The 23,466-nt window shown below is 47.6% G+C and overlaps 1 protein-coding gene across 2 annotated transcripts in view; it reads right to left on the minus strand.

The window, feature by feature from the left end:
• The window catches only part of ONECUT2 (one cut homeobox 2), a 46,996-nt gene extending 24,686 nt beyond the window's left edge, over positions 1-22,310 (minus strand). Inside the window, exon 1 of one of the 2 annotated variants that reach the window (XR_012513089.1) lies at positions 20,723-21,956. Coding sequence is in view for 1 of the 2 variants with exons in the window: in XM_003945144.4 (XP_003945193.3) it covers positions 20,723-21,950 (1,228 nt within the window). In the remaining variant the exon portion in view is untranslated. Of the gene's footprint in view, positions 1-20,722 lie in introns of both variants that reach the window. The other variant, XM_003945144.4, reaches the window with a different exon arrangement.
• Positions 22,311-23,466: the final 1,156 nt, after the last annotated feature.

A 23,466-nucleotide genomic window follows, 5' to 3' on the forward strand; every position in this document is an offset into this window, starting at 1 on the left:
AAGAAGGGAGTTTTGGAATGATGCATACAGTGTGATGCCACTTATGTGAAAACAATGCACAAACTATGATATCTATCTATCTGTCTTTCTACCTATCTATTTATATATAATATATTTGAGTATATATGCTGGTAAATAAATGGATTGGAAGTACCTAGATTGGCAGACCCACTCTTTGTAGCCAGAAGAGTGGTTACAGCTGGGAAGTAATGAAGAAGACTGATATTAAAGGAGATGAGCAAAGAGGACTTCATTCTGATCATTAATGTTTTGATTTTTATAAGTAGAATGTTTTCGTGCATTGCTTAAATAATTAAAAATAATTTTAACAAAAGCAAAACATTAATATGGCAGAACCTTTATAAAAAATGTTTTTTTGTTTGTTTGTTTGTTTTTACAAGCATCACAAACTGGGAGTGTTTTTTAATTTGTTTTGAAATTAGTCTGGACTTACAGAAAAGTCATGATAGTAGTACAAAAAGGTATCATACACCCTTCACAAGAGTATAAAAAATGTTTTTAAGAGATGGGGTCTTGCTCTGTTGCTCAGGCTAGAGTACAGTCGCTATTCAAGGCAGTATTCCACTACTAAACAATATAAGAGTTTTGAACTGCTCTGTTTCCAGTATAGGCTGTTTTATCCTTCACCAACCTGGTGGTATCCCACTCCCGGGAAGTCACCATATTGATGCTGAACTTAGTGTGGACAATTGATGGGCATGGTGTACTATAGTCCAGAACTCAGGCTCAAGCAATCCTCCTACCTCAGCTTCCCCAGTAGCTGGGATTGCAGGTACATGTCACTGCACTCAGCTTTTTTTCTATTTTTAATTTTTTTTTAAATTGAGCAAGCAATATAAATAAATAATCTTTCTTTGAAATTGTGGTAAAATACACATAACAAAATGTACCGTCTTCATTACATTTAAGGTTATAGCTCCATAGTTTTAAGTATATTCACATTGTTGTACAATCTCCAGAACTTTTATATTTTGCAGAACTAAAACTCTATACCCATTAAATAACTCTCCATTTCTCTCTCTCAGGCACCTGGCGAGCACCATTGTACTTTCTGTTTCTATGAGTTTGACAATTCTAGATACTGCATGTAAGTGGAATTATACAGTATTTGTCTTTTGGTTATTGGCTTATTTTACTTAGCATAGTATCCTGAAGACTCATTCACATTGTAGTATGTGTCAGATTTTCCTTCCTTTTTAAGGCTAAATAATATTCCACTGTATAAAAACTCCATATTTTGTTTATCCATTCATCTGCTGATGAACTGTTGGGTTGCTTTCACCTTTTGGCTTCTGTGAATAACACTGCAGTGAACATGGGTGTGTGAGTATCTCTTTGAGACCCTGCTTTCAGTTCTTTTGAAATATATACTCAGAAAAAGTATTTCCGGGTCATGCGGTAATTCACGCTTTAAAATTTCTGAGGAACTGCCATACTATTTCTGTAGTGGCTACACCATCTTACAGTCCCACCAACAGCACACAAGGTTCCAATTTCTCCACATCCTCACAAACATTTGTCAGTTTTTGTTTTCATTTTGTTTGGACAGCAGCCATCCTAATGGGAATGAGGTCAAATAGAGACTTTCAATTGGAAGAACTGGATGTCAGAGCTCTGAGAGGGAACCAGGTTTCCAAAGTCCAGCTCAGTGTCTGGCCACACGTCTGATGAAACTGAAGAGACTCCACCTTCATTACTCTATGTGTAAGTTCTCAGGGAAGATTTTACTCTATTCTGTCCTTACCCCAGGTTCCAGAAGATGTTAAAGTGATGTTCAAATCCCTGAACTCCCTCCCCTGTTCCTACTTTCTTTTCTTTAAGACGACCCTCCCCTCTGCTTCCCTAGACCCCCTCTAGAAGACCAGTCCTCACTGCAGGCTTCCCTTTCTCCCTGCATCCAAAGGGCAGGATGAGGGTGCAGCTGTAACTAGATCCCTTCAGAGCTGCTCGAGATGCTCCTGTGGATCAGAACTAATGGCATTAGGCAATCACTCACGGAACAGAGCTGCAATTACCCTTGGATGCTTTCTCCAGGATGACCACATGCAGAACACCAAGAAGGAGAGAGTAATGAATCACCAAGTGAATTAACTGGAAGCCACTCTAATTAGTGTTATAATTTTTCATGAAAACACTAATGAATATGAAATAATGTGGCCATGAAACCACTAGGACAATTAATGCTTGAAAGTAATTTGGGGTCAGGAAAGGATAGTAGAGACTGTTTAAATAAACTTGTATGTTGAGAATTCAGTGGCTTACAGCTTCAAAATATTATCAAATAAAGTTGCTACTTCAGAAAAAGCAACATCGGGATGACTATAGATTTTCTTTCTTTTCTCTTTTCTTGTTAAGGATCCTCATTTGGGAATAAGATGATGGTGTGAACCAAAACAGGAGCTCTCCAGGCAGTTAAGTCAGAATCTAAGTAAAGAGATTTGAGGAACAAGGTAAAGAAGCAGGGCCCAGACATATCAAACACAGAAAAGAGGGTAAAGAGGAAGTCATTCTCCTTAGCACATTTAATCTCATGACAACCTGTGTGTCTATAAAAATAACTTTTTGATAAGACCCCTCAAACATGTGATCATTACAGAGACAGATGAATTGAGCCTTGTTGGCTCAGCTGCAATTTTTATATGTGAACTTCCATCAAATATAGAATGTCTGCTCAATACATACCAGACTTGCAAAATGGATTCTATTCCAATGTAAACCTGTAGGGATTCAGTCAGAAGCTACTGTGTGCACAGTCAACTTCTGGGTTCTAAGCATGAGCCCAGCAAAATGTCCATAATTATTAAGGGAGTCTTGAAAGGACACTGGGGTTGGGGAGTAGAGTCCGGCTGCATCGTTGGCCACTTTGCAAAGAGCATGCCCAGTGATGAGCATAGAGTCTGGGAATCTTGCTCATCCTAAATCTCACCTGAGAAAATGACACAAAAATTATGTTAAAGTACAGATGTGCCCATGTGTAACTGTAGAGCTGAGGAGATAGGAGAAGGTACCAGGTGCCATATACCCTTATGGCATCTCATTTAATCCATACACTAACCAGATAATGTCAGGACCTACCTTGTCCTCCTCCCAAAGAGGAGGAAACTGAGGCTCTTCAAGATTAGACCCCTACCTGACATCACAGAGCTAGTAAATGGTGGGTCAGATGCAAACCGGGTCTGCTGGACTCATGCTGTCATCGACAATGCCAAGCAATATTCTTAATATATGAAAGCTATGAGAATGTTGGCGACTTAGGCAAAATTTCCTGCTGATGTATGGAGAAGTTATAAAAAATTAATCAATCAATAATAATAGCAGCTACTTTAGCAAGTATTTACCATTTACCAGTTGTTGTAAGCATCTATATGCATTAACTTACTTAAGGCTCACGATAACCTTACGATGTACCTACTGTTATTTGACGCAAAGCCATAAACAAGAGACCTTAAAGACCTTGGCAGACCTTGAAGGTTTTAATGAATTCAAAAATGTTCAAAGGCTAATTAACAATGCAACAAAAAGCGGTTCTTTGGAACAATTTTTTTTAAAAAAATATTAAAGCAGCATTTATGGAATGCCAGTTCTTCAATTACAGCTTGAACACCATAGGTTCCCTTACCATAGAATTTAATGGAATAGCTGTCTCAAGGAGAGGCAGGATAAAAGATGAGGAGGGCTTGTTCTTCTGTCCTCAGTAGCAGAGTGGGTGAATTGTTCCTATGTCTTGTTTCCAAAGACGCACATGGGAATACATCTTCTGACAATTTACCCTATTTGCTTTCAAACCCAAGTTGGAATTCTACCCCTTTGGCCATGCAAATAAGACTTCAGTATGCCCCAAAGAAAGCTAGCCACCTTGAGCTGGACTGTGAGTCTGTAAATAAGAGTCCTATGATTCCAGCTAATGCATGAAAGAAGTTATGAATGTAGTTCACAGTGCTCAGCATCTGAATAAATCGGCCTGCCAAACCACAAGCACAAAAACACAAGGACTTTCTGGAATTATAGGGTAAATACATTCAATAACTAGGGACAGCTCATTATGAATTACAGGAGACTACAACTGCCTACTAAGGGTGCCATTTCTTCACATTCAGGGGAACTGTGAGCACTGAGTATCGATTCACAGGATGCCGTTTCATATGTATGCAGGACAAATCTAGCTAAACAAAGTTATCTGCCCAATGGAACTCAAAAATATTTCTCACTTTAATTTTAAACAGACTTCAATGTGAAGGAAATTTAATTATGTGGGTAATATAGAACACAATGAAATGTCCATCAAAATTGCTTCCAAAGGCTTAAAATGTTTTCCTTTTCAGACAAAATAGTCAGAGCAGCTAAGATATCTATGTGAGTACAATGTCTTAAGAATTGGGGCTTGGAAATCAATTTGATCACCTCTCTGAGTTAAGTATGCACAAATTACAGCAACTGAGATCCATATAAATCAGCTGAAGTAGCCCTCTGTGCACCAGATCATTGGAGGACAAGCAGGGAAGAGGGAGGATGCAATAATCACATGATCTGGGGCAAACTCACTAATGAATGACATCCCTTAACACCCACATTAAGAATCAAGACAAATTTTTCAAGTATTTTTTAATATTTCTTATGATTAAAAACAAAAAGCATGCTCCAGATGTAGAATCTAAGGTTAAAAAAAACTTAGACATTGTTAAAGTCACAAATGAGCAAATCTTTTGATCTTTTTGATATCACTTGCAACGTGCTTCTATACTCATTGGTAAACACTAAGCAGTGTTCACCTTGTTTAGATTTCCTTGACACAGAATAATTGAGATCTGAATTGGAGGCCTCAACTTCTGTAGACAACAGACTTGGACCTTTGCTCCTCTGGAATATGATAATTATTGTAGTGGAACAAAATTTAAAAGTTTAAAGTGAAACCTTATTTTAAAATACAGGTTGAGGCTAGGTGTGGTGGCTCATGCCTGTAATCCCAGCACTTTGGGAGGCCGAGGTGGATGGATCACCTAAGGTCAAGAGTGCAAGACCAGTCTGGCCAACATGGCAAAACCCCATCTCTAATAAAAATACAAAAATGAGCTGGGAGTAGTGGTGGGCACCTGTAATCCCAGCTACTTGGGAGGCTGAGGCAGAGAATTGCTTGAACCTGAGAGATGAAGGTTGCAATGAGCCAAGATGGCACTACTGCATTCCAGCCTGGGTAACAGAGCAAGACTCTGTCTTGATAAGATAAGATGAGATGAGATGAGATGAGATGAGATGTAGGTTGAGCTTTATGCAATCACGTGGTGGGGCTTGAGGGGATCTCCTACTGGGACACTAGAGCAGTGGGATGCTGGGGATCATTTAGCCTTGCATATTTACTAAGTGCAAACTATGTGTTAGTCACTGTGGTGGGGTAAAGGGAAGATGCAGCAGAACAAAGGTCATGGTCCCTGCTTGCTATGATCTAGCTGAGAAGATCAAGAATGTCACAAACAGTCACAGTATAAAGAGGCATGGTTCCTGTCAAGGTGGGCATAGGTTTGTTACTTGTGAATGTGAAATACCTCCACACTTATCTTCTGTTGCCAAAATTACTCCTACACTATTAGACATCCTGATGTCCGTATATCACCGCAGCAGTGGTATCTTCCAATAATAAATGAGCGAAAATATGTGGCATGAGGTAGAATGCAAAAAAACAAAACAAAGCAAAACAAAAAACCCTCCAATTTCTCAACCTTACCTTTTCTGTGCCGATGCTTCCTGCCATGTAACTTTGTGGAGCCCTTCCACCCTGTTTCTGGGCTCAGCCAAGTGACTTGCTTTCACCAATGGAACCAACTTGCTTTCACCTCTTGCTTTCCGGGGGTGGAATACTTGGATTCTTGAGTTGGTGTAGCTTACTCACTTAGAAAAGTCCACTTATCTCTGCTGTGAATTTTCCTCCCTTTCCCCTCAACCCAATCACCTATTTACATCACACCCTGCCTTTTTAATGGACTTTCCAGAATCTGCCTATGCAAGCCTGAATATAAGGCTCTAGATGGAGAAGTGGTTAGGGAGTGGGGCTAGCAATATAGATTCCTTCTGGGCCCACCTGTTTCCTTTAGGACGAGGGCAGAAAAGGAGGCTGAAGAAGGAAGTATATAGCTTTTGGTGCCAGCCATATCTAGGCTATGGTGCCCTAGTCAGACAACAGAGTGGCCTCTGACTCCCTTATTGTGAGTCTAAGGCCCTTCAGGGAAGTCTCAGAGCTGCATCCTGCTCAGCCCAACCCTGCCTGTCTCTGCGTCAATGTCAGAGGAAACTTGGTTTGGCTATGCAAGGCACAAAAATGACAGTCACTCATGTCAACTGCCTACCTAGTTATCATGCAGCATAACAATGCATTCAATTAGAGGCAACAGAAAATAAGTCTGGAATGTTTTCATTTTAACGCTAAATTCTGTTCATGAATGCTTTGTCTTCAAATTTGTTACTCATGTGATATGGATGTGAAAACATAACTGTAAAAAAGATGAAATATCATAAGGCAATATATAGTTTACATGTAAGATGTATAGCAAAGAAATGATGTTAGTTTCAGTTTCCTACTAAAGTTGAGATAATAATAAACTCTGTTCTCACTCAATTCCATAGGGATATTGTAAAGGTAAGTGAGGATTTATCCATTCAAATCTTAAATGTACAGTAAAATCAAAGACGACAAGGGTAGTTCATGTGTTCTCACTCTTAACTACTTAGTTCAGTACAGTGTAGGCAGCAATATATTCATCTAAGGAAGAGAATAAACATAAAAATATTAACCTCTGGCTTTTTTCTTTACAGGTAACTTTAAGTTATTAACAATCTAAGCACTTGTACTATCTCAAGTGATGGCCATTTAAATGCAAGTTTAGTTTGCTGATAATTAAAATGACAAAATAAAAGTAGTCCCTCTGATCTGCGTATATGATTGCTGGCACAACTGCTCTGAGGTGGGTAAAATTTTCTATTTTGTATGAAGCAGAACAACTTTTGTTATTAACCAAGATACCATGAGCCCTGTTTTCTCTATATTAAGCTTATGACTCATTTCAGATTAACATAGAAATCCATTTTAAGTTATGTAAGCCAATATTTCTATCAATGACCAAAACATTTATAGAAAAGAATACCTCTTTTTAGATTGGGCGCAGTGGCTCACAACTGTAATCCCAGCGCTTTGGGAGACCAAGGTATATGGATCACTTGAGGTCAGGAGTTTGAGACCAGCCTGGCCAACATGGTAAAACCCCGTTTCTATTAAAAATTAAAAAAAATTAGCCAGGCATAGTGGCCGGTGCCTGTAATCTCAGCTAATTGGGGAGCTGAGGCAGGATAATCAATTGAACCCTGGAGATGGACATTGCAGTAAGCTGAGATCACAGCACTGCACTACAGCCTTGGTGACAAAGTGAGGCTCTGGCTCAAAAAAATAAAATAAAATAAAATAAAATAAAATAAAATAAAATAAAATAAGAAAAGAATACCTCTTTTTTAAAGAGAAGAAGCTAGAAAAGAATGACTGATATAAGTAAACATACCCAATCTATTCTGCCACTGAGTGACTGAAATTAGGGTCTTCTATAAAGATAGGTAGGAGGTCACCAGATGACTTACTCAAAAAAGAATGCCTGGTATGGTTTCAGCCATGAATCAGCAGCCATGGGAAACCCGAAGATATGCCATCTCCCCTCCTGAGCCATGGGGAAGAAAGGAAGACATAGAAAAAACTAGAGAGCAGTGTAAGACCAGAGCCAACAGGCTATTCTGTCCTTTGCAATAATTGCAAATCAAGTTCAGAAAGAAAGATAAAGGAATGGGCCAAAGTTAGCTGGGAAGACTTTGGAGAAGGAGGATTGGAGGTAACTGGGAATAATAGGACCTGGAGAGGGATAGATGAGATAAGAAATTCCAGGTAGAAGGAACAGCATGTGCAAAGACATGAACAGGACAGTGAGGTCAACATCTGAGCAGAACAGTGAGGAGAACTTCCTGACTGGGGTGGGTTACCTTGGGGGTACTAGAGCCAACTGGCAAAATGCGTCCTTAGTCTAGCATCTAGCAATGATCATTTCACATCTCTTGCTCCACTAGTGATAATCTGAAGATCTGGATAAGACTCAACCCTACTTTGAGATTCCCTTTAGAATTAATACATGGTTATAACATTGTAATTTGGGAGGAAAATGACATTGATGAGAACTTGGCATTGTGAAATTCTCTTAAATGATGTACAGGGGCTGATGATTCTTTTTCAGATGCTGTCTACATAATTTGGGGAAATACAAAGGGTAGAAATAGTGTCATATAAAAGAAATATATTTGTTAACTTATTCACAGATATTTATTGGCTATCTCCTGTATGCTGTATCCAACTCTTCTGGATCTTAGTCTAATGGGCTGACACTGACATGTCAGCACGTGATACCTATCTATGTTCTAAATGCAAAGGGAGGAAGGAAATCCCAATTTAGGAGGACAGAGAAGACTGCACAAAGGCAGGGACATTTATATGTATAGGAAGAATGGGATCCTGAGAAGGATTTGGTCTTCAACAGGAAGTCCATCTCTTCCTCTTCAGAAGAATGAAAGAAAGCACGAGAAGGGTTAGTTATTCAAAGTGAATAAAAAATTCACTCTTGTCCCCTGAACATGAACTGAAATGAACTCTAGTATACATTAGGAGGCAACTGCATCCAAGAAGAATTGTTCCCCTACATCTTTTAGATTTGGGGATCTGTGACACTAATTCAGAAGACCATCAAATTATCTTACTCCACACATTTTTCAGTATTTGGAGTCAAAACAATAATAGAAAAGGTCTCGTTTATGTGACAGTTCCGTCAAAATATCTTTTTAAGAGTATACTGGATTCACTACAAAGGAAATGCATTCAGTACAAGTCCTTATAGAATGTAATGTCTCATTTTAATAAGATGCAGTGATGCATATAAAGTAGGCCAAAAAGGCTACACTTACTGTTGCCAAATCCGTGTTTTACTGGAAAAGGTTTTGATAGTATCACCCAACCACTCTTGAGAAGGGTATGTCTGCAAATTTAAAGATTACACAGCTGTAAGAAGCTTCTTTAGCGACTGCTTACCACATGTGTTTAACATCCATTTTTAGACCTGTTCCTGCTCATTTTTAGAACAAAATTTGGGGTATTTGGACACACAGAATTTTTTTTTCAACATCAAATTTGAATGTTCTACCAGGTTTATTTTGTTTTAGGCTGGATTTTCCCTCCTTCTACACAAGACCCACTTGGATCTTAAATTGTCACAGGGAAAAAAAATCTCACTAATCATACCATTGACTCTTAAAGGAGAGGTACTTCTCTGTTCCAATGCTCTACCATCCTGAGAACACTTTAGCAATAAATTAGGTCTGAACTAAAGTTCTTTGAAATAAAGCAAAAATTTTACATTTGAATTAGCTTTGGGAAGTCAAGGGCCATTTTACTCAAAACCCAAAGAAATATGAGTTATGCTCAATCATTGACCAAAAGGACCCACCTGTCTCTTTTCTCTGGAATAAAAACAGAAATAAAGCAGAGCAACTGATTGAAAAAGGCCAGAGTCAGGAGTCAGTGCCTACTGTCAGCTCTCAGCTCTCACCCTGGCTAGTGCCATATGATTGCTTGGAGGAAGTCACTCAACATCTCTGGCCCTTTGTAGGGTGTCAGGGGCAGAACAGGGGCAATGCTTTTCTTAAAAAGCGCCTCATCACCAGGCTCTCAAGAAATCAAGTCCAGTTTCTAGATTTATTGAAGGTGGTGATGCTCCACAGTTTGGCTCTCCCTGTGACATTACTGCTGATATAATATGAGAAAAGTGTTCAATGTAATGAAAGTCATGCTTTCCAAAATCAGAAGCATGCAACTGGGGAAACGAAAGCATACATTTGTGTATACCTGGGGGTGGGGTGTGGGGCAGGCAGACAGTACTGCTTGAAAGGAAATCCTAAATCTAAAATATCCTGTTAAGTGTGGCAATCATGCCTGCAGAAGACAGCAACATGGAGAAAAATAGTTCAACCCCCCTCCCCACAGCGGAGGTAATGCTCTTCCTCTTTAGAAGGAAAGTCTTTCAGCATCTTTTGTCTTCTCACCCAGACACCGCCTCCTCTTCCCTTTATTATCGCTGATCTCACACAGAGAACCGAAAAGCCATAGGGCTCCAGAGGAAAATATGAGGCCCTGCACTGGGGCGCTGAGTCCTGCAGAGCTGGAGTCACTGGTCAACCTCTTGCCTGGATTTAACCCCAGCAGAGGGTCCATCTCCTTTGTGTAGGCTGAGGTGGAGACTCGCTCACACAGCGGTCCTCCATGGCGCTGTTCGTGGTGCTGAAGCCCGTGCCGGGCCCGGAGGCAGCAACCCACCCACAAGCGCCCTGCTACCAGGGACTCCAGGAAGGGGTCCATGTGAAGCAAGTCTGGAAACAGCTGCCCCCTCAACAGAGCTGCAGCCAGCTCCACAGGCTAGCTTCAAGTTTAGCTCACTGGCTCACTTCTTTGCAATTGCAAAACGGCTGGTTTACTTTTTCTCTTCCAGGGGATTTCACAAAGCCCTCGTGGAGTTTGCTGATTTGGCATATTTCTTTCTCCATGTCCTCCCTGTAGATGCTAATTCTCTCTCATCCTCTCTCCTTTGTACAATACTTTACCTTTGCAGAGCACCTTACGGTTGGCACAGCCCTCACTGGCACAATCAACTGAGCCATTTTTCTTCCACACATAACCATTCCCTTTCCCTCCCACAGCTATTTTTTGATTTTTTTGCTTCTCCTCCCCCAAGCACAGTCTAACTAAGCAGGAGACTATTGTCTCAATGTGCAGGATGGGCAAATCACCTCACATATGACAGCAGAACTGTTGATTTCTTCTTGGCAATGAATTAGAAGAGGCAGAGGTTAGCGTTTCAAAGGACCAGGAAAAAAGCCCTTTAAGCTATTCCTAGGAAGATAACGTTTGTATGGGTAGTGATCTGGAGTGTGGGGAATGGGAACACAGATATTAGGAACAAAATGAAGGAAGGGGCTTGGACCTTGTGGGAGGTGCAGGGCTTAGTGCAGTTAGCAGACTCCCGGCAGGTGGCACTCTAGTTCACCTGCCGGCAGCGGAATCCCTGACTGCTCCCCGTTCCACTTCAAACCTTCCTTCTGCCAAACAGCCCCTCAGCCAAGTTTGGAAGTCTGTCTTCCTCCTGATCCAAGCACTTACCCGAACTATAGTCCTGCTAAAAGCACTGTTTGCACAATTCTGTTTACTGTAATGCACAGTAATGAAGGGAACATAAATAGAAAATAGGGGGCAGTGGGGGCATGTTTTTTGTGTGATTGATGGTGCTCAGATCAAAACTGTTTAATCATCAAAACATGATTCAGCAGTGGGAAAATGTAAACAAGTTGTGCAACTGCTTGCTTTAGTCAAAACCCTGGAAAGGGCCCAGAGGGCTGGCTCAAGCCCCTGGGAGGGCAGTGCCAGCAGGGTGCGCCCCCACCCTTCCTTCCAGGGCAGAGCTGCTGAGCCTACAGACTGACTGGTGTGACCTTTGGCTTTTGCAGCACACAAGCAGTTGGGCCAGGGTTAATGGCACTTTGCAGGGAGCTCCAATTGAGTAAACAAAAAATGCTTTGCCCTGTTCTAATGGAGCACATTATTCTGAGGCCTAAGCCTTCATCCAGGCCCCTGCAGCTGCTCTGCAGGTCAGTGCTACCAATAAAGCAATTAGCCAATGAGAAAACTCTTCTTCCCGGAGGGGGACTCCAGGGTTTTGCTGCAGTTACTATGCTTTGCTTTGGTTTTTTAAACAAGTGATCCAAGTTGATCTGAGCCTCTTACATCAGACTCTAGGATGAAGACAGTGAAATTGTGTGTTTGCTGAGTGTGATGTTTTAAGGAACTGATCCCTTGTTCAACACACCCTGGAGAGCCCACTGCTTCCTGTTCAATTAACCTGAACCATAGCTGAACTCTGCCCTTTGAACTTGCTCAGCAGATAAATACATTAGCTCACCTACGGAATCATTAATATTTTTCAATCACATAAAACAAACACGAAAGTCCAAAAACAACCCAAGAGATAGCCAATTAGGAATAGCTCATGTACCATGTTGAAAAAAAATCAGAAATGGATGTTATTTAGAGAGCAAAAAAAAAAAAAAAAAAAAAAGGATCAGGGAAGACATGAAATGGGTCGTGCCGATGGTTCTGGAGGCAAAGGAGACTTTCATTTTCATACCTGTGAGCAAGAGGGATACCGAGCAATACCTGGCAATTCCTATCCCATCCACTCTGTTCCACAACAAAAGTTCTACCCCGTTTCCCACTTCAGCAGAACACAGAACTCCAAACCCTCTCTCTTTTTAAGTGACTTTGGTGTTTATGCTCATATACACAGTCCAAAATATTGCATTTCTGGGGACAATTCTTTTTCTGATTTGCTACAAATGAACCAAAATAATTGTGGAAACATCACTGCTTTTAAGTGAACTAGTTTAAATGAATCAAACTAGTGGTTTGGAAATAATTTTTCAGTAGAAAATGACGTTCCTGAGACATTTTTACTCTAGGAATAGAAACAGACTTTCTTTGGTAAAAAAAAAAAAAAAAAAAAAAAAAAAAAGATGCCAAATGCCTCTATTTTGTCTTTATCCCTGCATGTCATTTTAGAAGAATGAGAAAAACATCCCCAAATGGATCATTATACATTTCAGTTTGATTTACTTTCACTTCCCACAATTCTGCCTCTTTACCCCCTCTCTTCCCACCCCCGCCTTTTCATTTTTGTTTGGTTTGGAGTGTGAGCTTAATGCCCAGCTATCCTAGATGAGAACACTTAAAGGAATATCACAAGCACGAAGGGTAAATCTATTGAACGAGGGTCTTTAACTATGTGGTTTCCTTAAAGGGAAAGGTTGGATCAATAGGATCAATATGAAAGGTTTCCCTGGCCCTGCATAAAAGGGTAAGGGCTTCTCTTTTCACTGGTTTAACTTTACTCTCTGACAAATGCAAATCAATGGATCTGTGTTTACAACAGATTCCCTAACAGACTCAACTTGGGCAAAGCCCAGAACCTCATCCTGGGGGGGTGGGGACTCCAAGCTTGCTCCACAGGGACACGCTAGGGCAGAGCTTCCTGCTCAAGGGCCCTGGGGTGGAGTGGGGAGCAAGCTGACAATGGCTGCCAATCACCTTTAAAAGGAGGGGCATGCTACCCACCCAGATCATGCTGGAACTGAAGGAATTGCTGCTGCCTGTGGTCTCTCCAAACAGGGCAGAAAAATGAGCCATCAAACAGGCTCCTTCAAGGATGTCAATGCAACATAAGCAATAAAGCCCACATTCTCGAATTTGGTAAGTCAGTCAACCTAGTTTCCTATCCATAGTGATCTCCGAGGCTAGCTGCACAGAGAAAACTGTAAATGAAATATCTACAAATATCTATTTGTGCTCTAGGAATGCTTCTTCTGCCCTTTCTTAAGTGGTAACTGGCTCTTCTTAGTAACAACAAGGCAAACCACTAACACTGTGGGTTCTTTTCCCCTTAATTTTACCTTCTCCTTTAAAAATGTGATGCTTTCCAGAGATTACATGACTTCAAGTCAATACCAGCTACAGAGAAATTATTTTTCTTCCTGAGGGAGAAAGTATATGTATATTTGATTACAAGAGCCAAAGTCCAATGCTGATTAAATTACATTGGAGGTGTGCTTCCAACCCAAACAAAGTCTGCTTTCCCCAGAAGAGAAATGGATCTTCAAATGGTGAAAGAGGCACCAAAGTGGAATGCAGAGCCTCCCTGCCCTCTGGGACAATATGTGTGGGACAGTTTTTCATAATAAATGTCCACAGCTTCTAGGAATCCTGTCCCCGAAGTAAGGCTATCTATCTGCACAGTCCACAGCCTGCAAGTCTCGCCCATCTGCACCGTGTCAGGCATGAGATGCGCCTGGGTCACCCAGTCCACTTCCCTGCCTCTTCCCCACCTGCCCCTACAAAAACCTGTGCACATTTTCAGTTATTGCCTTGAATGAGACTGGGAAATCAAAAAGCCTTTTCCCCAAAGGCATTGAGGTTGGTTAGGGAAAAAGCTTGGGTGATAAGATGGGATGACAAGGCCCCACAGGGTGAGTTAATCTGACCAAGCTCTGTACCTGACAGCATAAATCACCCAAGGGCTTCTTCATCATAGACTCTCCCCTCCAAAAAGAGTTATCTCCCTGGAGGAAGTAACTTTTCCCAAGTCAGGAAAAACAAAAGTTCCTAAAAGGGTTGCAAGTGACACAGCCCAGGGAGTCTAGATGAAGTTTAAGGCCCAGGGTGCCTCCAACTTCACCCTCCTCCCCAGAGCCCTTTATCCAGGCAATTATTTCTATTTATTCCCTCCTAATTTCCCTTCCTTTGGCAAGAGCCCAGAAACTAAATCTCTCTGCTTCTCCCTTGAGGTTTTCCTTCCTCCAGGGATCCTCCTCCACCCTTCACTTTTATGAAGACAGTTTCTGCTAACTCCAGCCACTAGCCATAGAGTGTGGAGCCTAGGACTTTCTTCCTGAGAGTTTTTCAGTCCTGTTCCTCTGGTCTTCCTTTAAAAGAAGAGGGTGTCTAAAGGCCAGAAAACCTGGTGGGGAGGCTCTCTCCCACATCAAGGGGTAACCCTAAACTGAAGCCTTGGTTTGAAGACAGTAGGAGAGGCTGGCTCTCCTTCACACAGGGCTGAAGTCTGGCACTTGGGATGGTAAAACTGGACCAGGGTGCTGTTGCCTCAAGGTAGACCCGGCTCAAGAGGAGAGTGAAGCAGCTGCTGGTGCCTTGTAGGGACACAGAGAATCTGGATAATTAGTTTATCCTTTGCCTGGCCCTCACCATTCACCAGGAATCCTGCCCAATCTTGGAATTCTAAGATGGGAATGGGAGAGAGTCTATGATTCCACCTTCTAAAGGCCCACTCATCCCTCCCAGAGCCTAGGAGTCTTTCAAGTGAGGACTGTGGGTAGGGAGCCAGTTGTCTGCCATACCAAAGGGAAACCACCTACCCTCATCACTTTACATCTCTGATTACCCAACTATCTCACTGTAGTTTGAAAGGGGCCAGTAGGGCACTTTCTGACTAGGAACCAAGGTGGCATCCCAAAGCTCCCTTCTTTAAGGAAGAACACTGATGGGAAGATGAGGAGGAAATACCAGCCTACCCTCTTCCTCCACTCAAGGCAGAACAATGCACGATTTGCTTTCCCATCGCTCCTTTCCTTCCTCTTATTAATTCCCGTTCTTGGAGAAGGAAGGAAAACACTGCTTTCCCTCCAGACTGAGAGCCCCTCTTGGAAAAGCTCAGCCTTCCACGATAGGAGGGATTAATAATTAAAAAAAAAAAAAAAAAAAAAAAAAACCAGAACAATTAGTTCTCATCCCACCCCCACTTCGATACCTGCTCCTTTTATTTTTTACGTAAAATTCACCTTAGTGGTCCTTCTGGAAAAACAAGCCATCATTTGGCCAGGGAAGTGGTTGGCAGGGTGTGGTGGTGTCCCCCACAAGCAGAAGGAAGAGCTTGAGAGTTCTTTCTTTTGCACGCGATGGGGCCCGTGACCCAGGCCTCTGCTGAGGAGGTCCAGAGGGTGGGAAGGGGTGGAGCAGGGCTTCCCCACTCTGCTTCTCTTAACTTTTTCCTGTCCCAGCCAAGGTAGGACACAAGATTCTTCTCCCTGGTAGACCCGACCAGCCCAGCGCAGAGCCTGCTATTCGGAGGGATGAAGCTCACGATTTTGTTACTAGGACCACGTTTAACTATCCAACAAATGCATCTGCGTAAAAACTCTGTGCGTGAGACTTTTTAGCACGAGAACCGATGAGGATGGGAGGGGATCTGCAGCTAATTAAGCTCTGTCGTTAGCAGGCAGCTTTAGCCACGTCATTTTCAAACTTGGGCTTAGTCACGAGGGTTCAATGGCAATGGCCAAGCACAGGAGAGCTAGGCACCGGTCTGCGAATTGGCTAAGCGGACCCAGCCACCCAGAGGGACCGCAGAAAGTACAAGTAGCAGTGTGTGCGTGCAAGGACAGGAGGAGAGGGCGAGGAGCCCCGCGAGAGGAGAAAACCTCAGGGAAGTGGCTGGGGGCACGCGGGGGAGGAGCTGCGGTCAGACGGGAGAAGCTGGCGAAGGGCACGGCTGGAAAGCTCGTGGGGCCGGGGCGCTGGTGAGCGCTCTTCTGGGAAGAGTGCGCCGTTGGGCTTACTGGAAACGCGCCGGATCAAGTTCCAGATCAATGAAATCTGGGTCCACACGTTTACGTTATTGTTGCCAGCATTAATGCTCTTTTAATCTTCTAAACATTATCAGCATCGATCTCCCTCCATATACACATTTGTTTGAGAAAGTGACATAACCACACAGTGGAAAGCCTGGAATAAAAATAAATGCCCAGCCTCTTGCGCGGAGGGCGCCTGGCTGCCTGGGCTGCAACTCCTGCTCGGGTTCACTCTCCTCCCTCGGGTCCCGCCTCCTCTGCCGCTCCCACCCAGCCTGCTGCGTGTTGGGAAGGTGTTCTCCCGGCACCCGGGACTTGATGAAGCAGAGACTGAGGCGAACTTTTCAATTATTCATCCAGGCAGCCAGCAAGCGAACATATCATCGTCTGTTCTGTACTGGCGCGGGTTGCGTTCAGCTTCTCCAGCTCGGATCTCTAATTAAACCGCCAGGAGAGGTGGGCTGAACCCAGAGCCCGAGCAGCTAGAGAGGAGGTGGGAGGTTGGGGGTAGGGTGGGCGATAGACTGTGCGAAGGGGTTCCGCTCTCCTCGGCTTAGGAAGTGCCCAGCGGCCTGTGTCACCCAAGAACGTCCCGGCGCAGCGGGAGACAAGTACGCATGTGGTGCCCCTAGCAGGAGCCGCTGCGTACTGCCAGGGCTGTGTCCTGTCACTGCGGCTTCAGGTGGCCCAGGCGACATCATGGTGGGTTGGCTAAGAGCCCTCGGCCGCCCGAACAGAACTGGCTTCAGACTAGCCGCTGGAGGCTTGCTGCCAGGAGTGGGCCGCGTGTCGGACTACGGACCTCCGGGGCGGGGGGTGGGGGTGGGCAGGCCGCTGGGGGATCCTGGCTCACTAGAGGCGGAAACCTCCGCAGGGAATCCAGCTGGGCGCTCCATTCGATTTTTGGGCATTGGAAGAAACCACGCCTCCCACGGAGGCCTCGTTTTTCCTCCGTGGGATCCCTGTTCAAGTTCTAGCTTGGGTTCTCTCATTCCCTTCTTGCTTGTGTTTGTGCTTGGTTTAGAGGTCTCTAGGGCCCAACGGCGGAGAGTGTGCGCTCGAACCCGCGGGAATTTGTCCTGGCCACCTCCTGTCAGGTTGATAAAAACCGCCCTGCGAGGGTTGGTCTTGGGGAACCTCCGCGGAGGCCCGACCGGACAGGGTTGCAACCACTTGCCGCCTAGCGGCCCTTTCCAAATGAATCCGTGCATTTGGAGTCAAGTCCTCTGAAATCTAACGTTGGGGCAATCTGAGTTTCTCTGAAGTTTTCTCCCTTTCCCTTTCAAGTGCCACCCTTGGCTGTGGCTACACCGGCAGGTTGGGGAGGAAGGACCCACCTCTGTTGCGACGGGCAGTACCTTACCTAAGGGTGAGCTTTGCCGACGCTGGCCAAATCAGACCTCTTCATTCTCAGCCCCCTAAACCCCGGTCTGCTCGGCTCTTTGGCAGGACCGGTCTGCTCGGCTCTTTGGCAGGACCGGGGGCGGGGCCAAAATGAAAGAGAAAGGGAACCTATAATCTATGAGGAGGGAGGGAGGGAGAGAGAGAAAGAGAGAGAGAAAGAGAGAGAAGTAGTGGGGGGGGGGGGGCGGGAGTTGGAACGGCACAAATCTGGGAGTCCAGCAGAGCCGCCTGCAGAGCGGCTGGGCTTGTTAAACCTCCGGGGGCCGACGATGAGGTGAGGGACCCCCCCTTCAGGCGTCCCGGCAGGGGATTCCGATCGATACTCCGGGCGGAGAAAGCCTCCGCTTTTCTTCTCCATTTGCTCCTGTCCCCTAGCGCTCCGAGCACATAATACCTACTTACCAGTCTCAGCTTCTGCGTCAGTGTCTGAAGAGACTGATCTGCTGACCTCAAACTGAAAAGCCTCCTATGTAATAATAACCACTCAACACACTTGTAGTTGCTGATAAAATGGCCAGATAAAAAGGCTAAAGCTCTTGTCCCTTTTCAACCCGAGGTAATAAAACAGACACGCATTTGAATGCTCGAGCAAAGCGGGGTCCTCAGCAGGCCTTTCCCACTCTCTGGAGGAGGCATTGTGTCTCCCACGAAGGCGGCCTCAGCTCTCCTCTGCAGAAAATCTAGCGGAGTGGGCAGTGCTCTTCCGGATCTGCCCCTGGGAACTTGCACTCTGGGCGTGGGTGGGGCTGAAGACCCCCGGGGATGCCACACGTTCTCATCTCAGCAATGCTTGGCGTCATTGTAAAAGCTGAAACTCGCTAATAGGCGAAGTATTACTTTGCACATCACTTTCAGATATATATGGGCATAAGGCAAGTGTTTTTAAAAGGCTGTGTTCTTTGCGCGACAGGCATGAGGGGGCGGCAGCGCTCTGAGATGAGCAGGAGTAGAATAGCTGTCATCCTGCCTTTAACTGTACCCCCAAGACCAGCTGCCAAATTCCTTCTGGTTCCCGGTGCCCAAGAAGCTGGCGGGTGCTAAAACCCAGTGGAGAGGGTCTAGGACATTTGGGAGGATCTGGGACAAAGGGGTACTACAATGTTAAGAACTAACAGTAAGCCTCCAGTTTATTTCTCACTGCTATTATTATTACTCTCTACTCGTTGCTTTCTCTTGCCCGGAACCAACAGCAAATCAAAGAAAACTGTAGGAGAGGATGAAGAATAAACTAAAGGAGAAAGATTGTATAGATTTCTAAATGCACTCAAAATATCTGGAGTCTACCCATTTGGGGGAGGCTCTTTTCAGGAAAAGCTGGTTTTCTTTACCTTCTTAGATTAACACTGCGGGGTGATTACGGACTGGGAATCGGAATCCACCAGCAGTTGGCAAAGGAAGATGCTGTCAGAGAGGAAACGTCTCCTCCCCAAGCCGGGGCGAACCTGCTGCCAGTCACATTCCCTAGTCCTGTCCGGAGTCAGTCGAGTGCACCCCACAAGCCAGGCTGAGCAGTGCGAGGAAAGCCCGGGGTATCAGGGGTGGAAACCTGAGCTCGCAGCTCCGGAAGCGAGCTGTGCGTGGCCAGCTCGGAACTACGCGCATCCCAAGATCCGCGCTATGCAAACAATCACCACCACGAATGGTTTCCCTAGATAGCCCGCCGATCCTAAAAGATACCCCGCTCCACCCAGTCCACAAGAAGCCGCTCACCCCGGCATGTAGTAGGGTATAGCGTGTCCTTCCCAGTGGGGGGCCTGGACATTTTTCCCCTCTGGGTCTGTGGCTGGCTTCTAGGGGCAGCGCAGTCACCCTGCACACTGCGCGGGGTCCGTGCGCATTAAAGCGCGCAACTGCGTGCCAGTCGCGGTAACTACTGCATCTTTCCCTGTAGCTCACTCACCCGCCGCCCACAGAGAAGGTTTCTTAGCTTCTAGAACAATAGAGGGCTGTACCTCGCGGCTCCGCCGCTAGAGGAGGCACAAAGAGCCGAGCCGGCTTCAGAACAATGTAACCCGCGCCTCTACTGGTCCCCTCCCGCGGGCCGCCAGCCCTCCCCGAGGCCGCCAGTATGCGCACAATCAGCGCCCGCTTAATGCAAAGGTGAAGCCTGCAGCCCGCGGCCAGGATGCATTAACTAATCTGAATTTTTAATTTCTCAGTACCTCTTTCCGCAAGTGCCCAGGATCTCCAGGAGCCCGGGCAAATTCTGCCAAATCCCAGCAAACGCTGCGGGGCAAGGGCGGCCAGTGAGCAAGGCAAAGTGCTTTCCACCTCAGTCTTTTCTCCCACGTCCACCCAAATTGGTGAATAGGACCGTCTCAACCTTACACCCTGCCCTCGCCGTAGGTAGCGACACTGGAGTGGGCCCGAGCCGGTCAAGCCCGTCAGAAAGTCCCAGCGCCAACGCCAAGGCCAGAGACCGGCTCCGGGAGCGCTGTTGTAACCCGGCCGCCGGTTTCCCGCGCGGGCAAGGCTGTGCCTTCGGGCGAATGACCAAATAAGTTTGCCTATATGGTGGGTGGGAGAGTAGAGTGCTGTTTTCCCTCTGCAGAGCAAAGCCTCTCAACTGCCTCTGCACAGGGAGTCTAGGCAGCCAGAAAATTGAAATGTGTTGCCTAAAAAAGACTTGAAGAGCACAGGGGTTTGAATAAGGGCAGGTCCCGGTTTCCGTGAGTCTTGGAAAGACAGGGCTCCTAGAGGAAACCGCACACCCCCATCCCGCCTCCCAGTACCCGGGAAGATGGGAAAGAGGGCAAAGATTGGCACATTGAGAGGAGGGCGAATGAACGGGGGGGCGGGTATCGATCAATGAAAGCTCAGGGACAAGAAGAGAGTAAGGAAGAAAAAACAAAAAGAAGGGAAAGTAGAGGAAGAGCAGAAGAGAAAGAGGAAACGGAAGAAGAAATTAAAAGGAGAAGAAAGAGGAAGTGTGTGAGAAAGAGAAGGAAAGAATCAAGAGAAGTGACTCGGCGCGCAGCCCTGGGCTACAAGCACCCAGAGCCCTCTACCCCGCAGCCCGGCCCCTGGCTAGCCCCGGCCTTACCTGCCAGGCGTAAGGCGGACATGCGCTGGAACTCAGGCTCCTGCAGCCACTTCCACATCCTGCGGAAGGTCTCCCTGCCAGATTTGAGTTTACTCCACGGTTTTGGATTCCGGAGCAGGTCGGAGAGAGTCCCCTGAGACCGGCACAGCACCCTCTGCGCGAAGATCGCCTGCGGGATGCTGTAGCGCTTCAGCTCCGCGGTGATGCGCTGGGCCACCTCTTTGGTGTTGATCTCCTCCAGCTGGCCCGACGTAGCCACCTGCGAGCCCGATGAAGACGAGGGTGGCCGCTCGCGACTGGGCGCCAGCACCGGGCCATGGGACTGAGTGTGGCCCGGGTGGTGCAGGCCGTTGAGGTGCGACATCATGGCCGCAGGCGGTGTGCCCAGGCCGCGGGACAGGTGTTGCTCACCGCGGGTCAGCATGGCAGTGTGGTGCGCGTCGAAGTTGGGACTGAGCATTTTGTCGTGGCCCGGCGGACCGTAGTTGGGTAGACTCTGCTGCGCGTTGTGGAGGCCGCCTAACCCATTGCCCAGCGGCGTCGCGGCCAGCGGGGACAGGCTCTGGCTCATGCCGGGCATCTCCTTGTAGGGGCTGTAGAGGTTGTTCATGGCCGGAAGCCCGCGCTCGTCGCGCATGAGGGTGAAGCTGCCGCTGACGTTGCCGGACAGGCGCTGGTGGTGGTGGTGGTGGTGGTGGTGCGGATGGTGGTGCGGGTGCGGGTGGTGGAACTTGTCAGACACGGTGGAGATGGGTGGCAGCGGCTGGAGCGGCGTCAGCGTGGTGTAGGTGTTGCTCATGCCCATGCCAGGCGGGGACGAGTCGCACGACATGCTCATGGCGTGGTGCAGCGGGATGGAAAGCTCGGGCCGGTAGTCGCCGCCGTCCAGGATCGAGGCCATACTGGTGACCATGGCCGAGCGCGACGCCGCCGCCGCCGCCGCTGCCGCCGTGCCCAGCTCCTGGTGCGCCGTTGGCGGTGGCGGAGGGCCCCGCAGCGAGCCGGCGGCGCCGCGGCCCGCGTGGTGGGGGCTGGGGCTGGCCAGCAGCTCCTGCTCATGGCCCGGGCCCCCGCCGCCGCCCCCGCCGCCCCCGCCGCCGCCCCCGCCACTGCCGCCGCCGGCCGGCCCGTGCAAAGTGCCCAGACTTTCCATTGTCAGCTCCGGGTTCATGGCGCAGCCTTCTAGGTCTTTGGTGAGGCATCGATAGGCGGTGTAGGCAGCCTTCATTCAGTCCATCGGGGCCCGGGGGCGGCGGGGGCGGCGGGGGCGGCGGGGGCGGCCGGCGGGCGGGCAAGGCGCGCGTGGCGGGGCTCGGCCGCGGGAGCGGGGGCAGGCGCGGGAGTGCGGGAGTGCGTGGAGGGGAGCGCGCGTGCGGCTGTGCGCCCCGGGCTGCGGGCGGGCTCGCCCGTGGTGGGGGCGGGGTGGGGGCGGACGGGGCGTGCGTGCGAGAGAGGGGAGGGGACGGGGAGGGAGGGAGGGATCACCGGGCCCCGCCGCTCGGGCCGGCGCGCTGCCTCGCCATGTCCGAGCCCGCTCCGGCGCCGACGTCTTCTGTTTGGGTGAGCGGGAGCTGTCCAGAAGGGCTCTGCCGCTCGCGGGGGCAGCCAACCTACCCTCCCGGACCTGGGGCGGGGCCTCGCCCGACGGGCGCAACTCACAGCCACTCCGAGGCCACGGCTGCCTCGGAGGGCGGGCCTTCTATGGGCATTTACCAATGGCTGTGGAGGGGGCGGGGCCGCGCGTTTCACGTTTGGCTGACGGCTCGGTGCCTTTTTTCCTCCTTTGCTACTGGAATCAAACGTCAAGGAGAGGGAGGGAGGAGAAGGGGGGGGCGCTGGGGAGAGGAAGGCTGGAGTGCTAGCGAGTTAGCGAGCGAGATTCGGTGAAAGAAGCTGCGCTGCGTGCCCCCTGGGCAGCTGCGATCCGGGGGAAGGGGCATTGCTTCAATCGCCTTCGCCTCACGCCAAAGCTTTCCTGGAGGCGAGTAAGCCGGGAGCAAAAGACTCCGCTGTGTGCCGGTGTAGACAAACACTCGTCGCTAGCAAGCCACTTCCCGAGAGAGTCCCTAGCTGAGAGCCAGTAGTTTTAGCCTTTTAAAATGCAGGCGCTAATGTATTCTAATGCACGGTAAATTCCCGAGGCAGAGGCGTGCATAATCTTTGCGGCCAGAGCTACCGTAGCGCCCTCGCCGCCAGCGAGCTGCGGCCGGTCGGCGGCCCACGAGTGGCGTGGGCCGCCGAAATGCATGCAAAGTTAACACAATAACATCATTTAATTACCCGGCGAGCCCATACATCTCAGTTATGAGGCTTCCGAAAGGCCCTGATAGATTGCAAAACAAAACTAGAATTCTGCGAGCTGCCGTTTCAAGGTGACCAAGTGCTTCTCCATCAGCGACTTGGAAGAAGGGGGAGAGTGTAGAATCGGTGGGGTAGGGGTGAGGAAGGTCGCTGGTGTTCCTAGTGAGCAAACTTCTCCTGGAGGCAGAGAGTAAGCACACCCGCGGATCTATCTTACTCCTAACACACGCTACACACACACACACACACATGCTTCTCTCGAATCCCGGGAGAGGAACCGCGGTGGGCAGAAGGCAACGAGCCCATGCTGACATCTTCTTATTCAAACCTTGTTTCTGAAAAGACTAGCGCCCTGGCCGGCCCGCAAAAGCTCCGTAAGCCGAGGCTTTAAAAAGTGCACCTAGGTCTTCCTAGAATTTCCGTTGTTTGGCAACCCCAGGTCC

Source organism: Saimiri boliviensis, chromosome 13 (genome assembly GCF_048565385.1).
Source record: "Saimiri boliviensis isolate mSaiBol1 chromosome 13, mSaiBol1.pri, whole genome shotgun sequence".
Taxonomy (NCBI): domain Eukaryota; kingdom Metazoa; phylum Chordata; class Mammalia; order Primates; family Cebidae; genus Saimiri; species Saimiri boliviensis.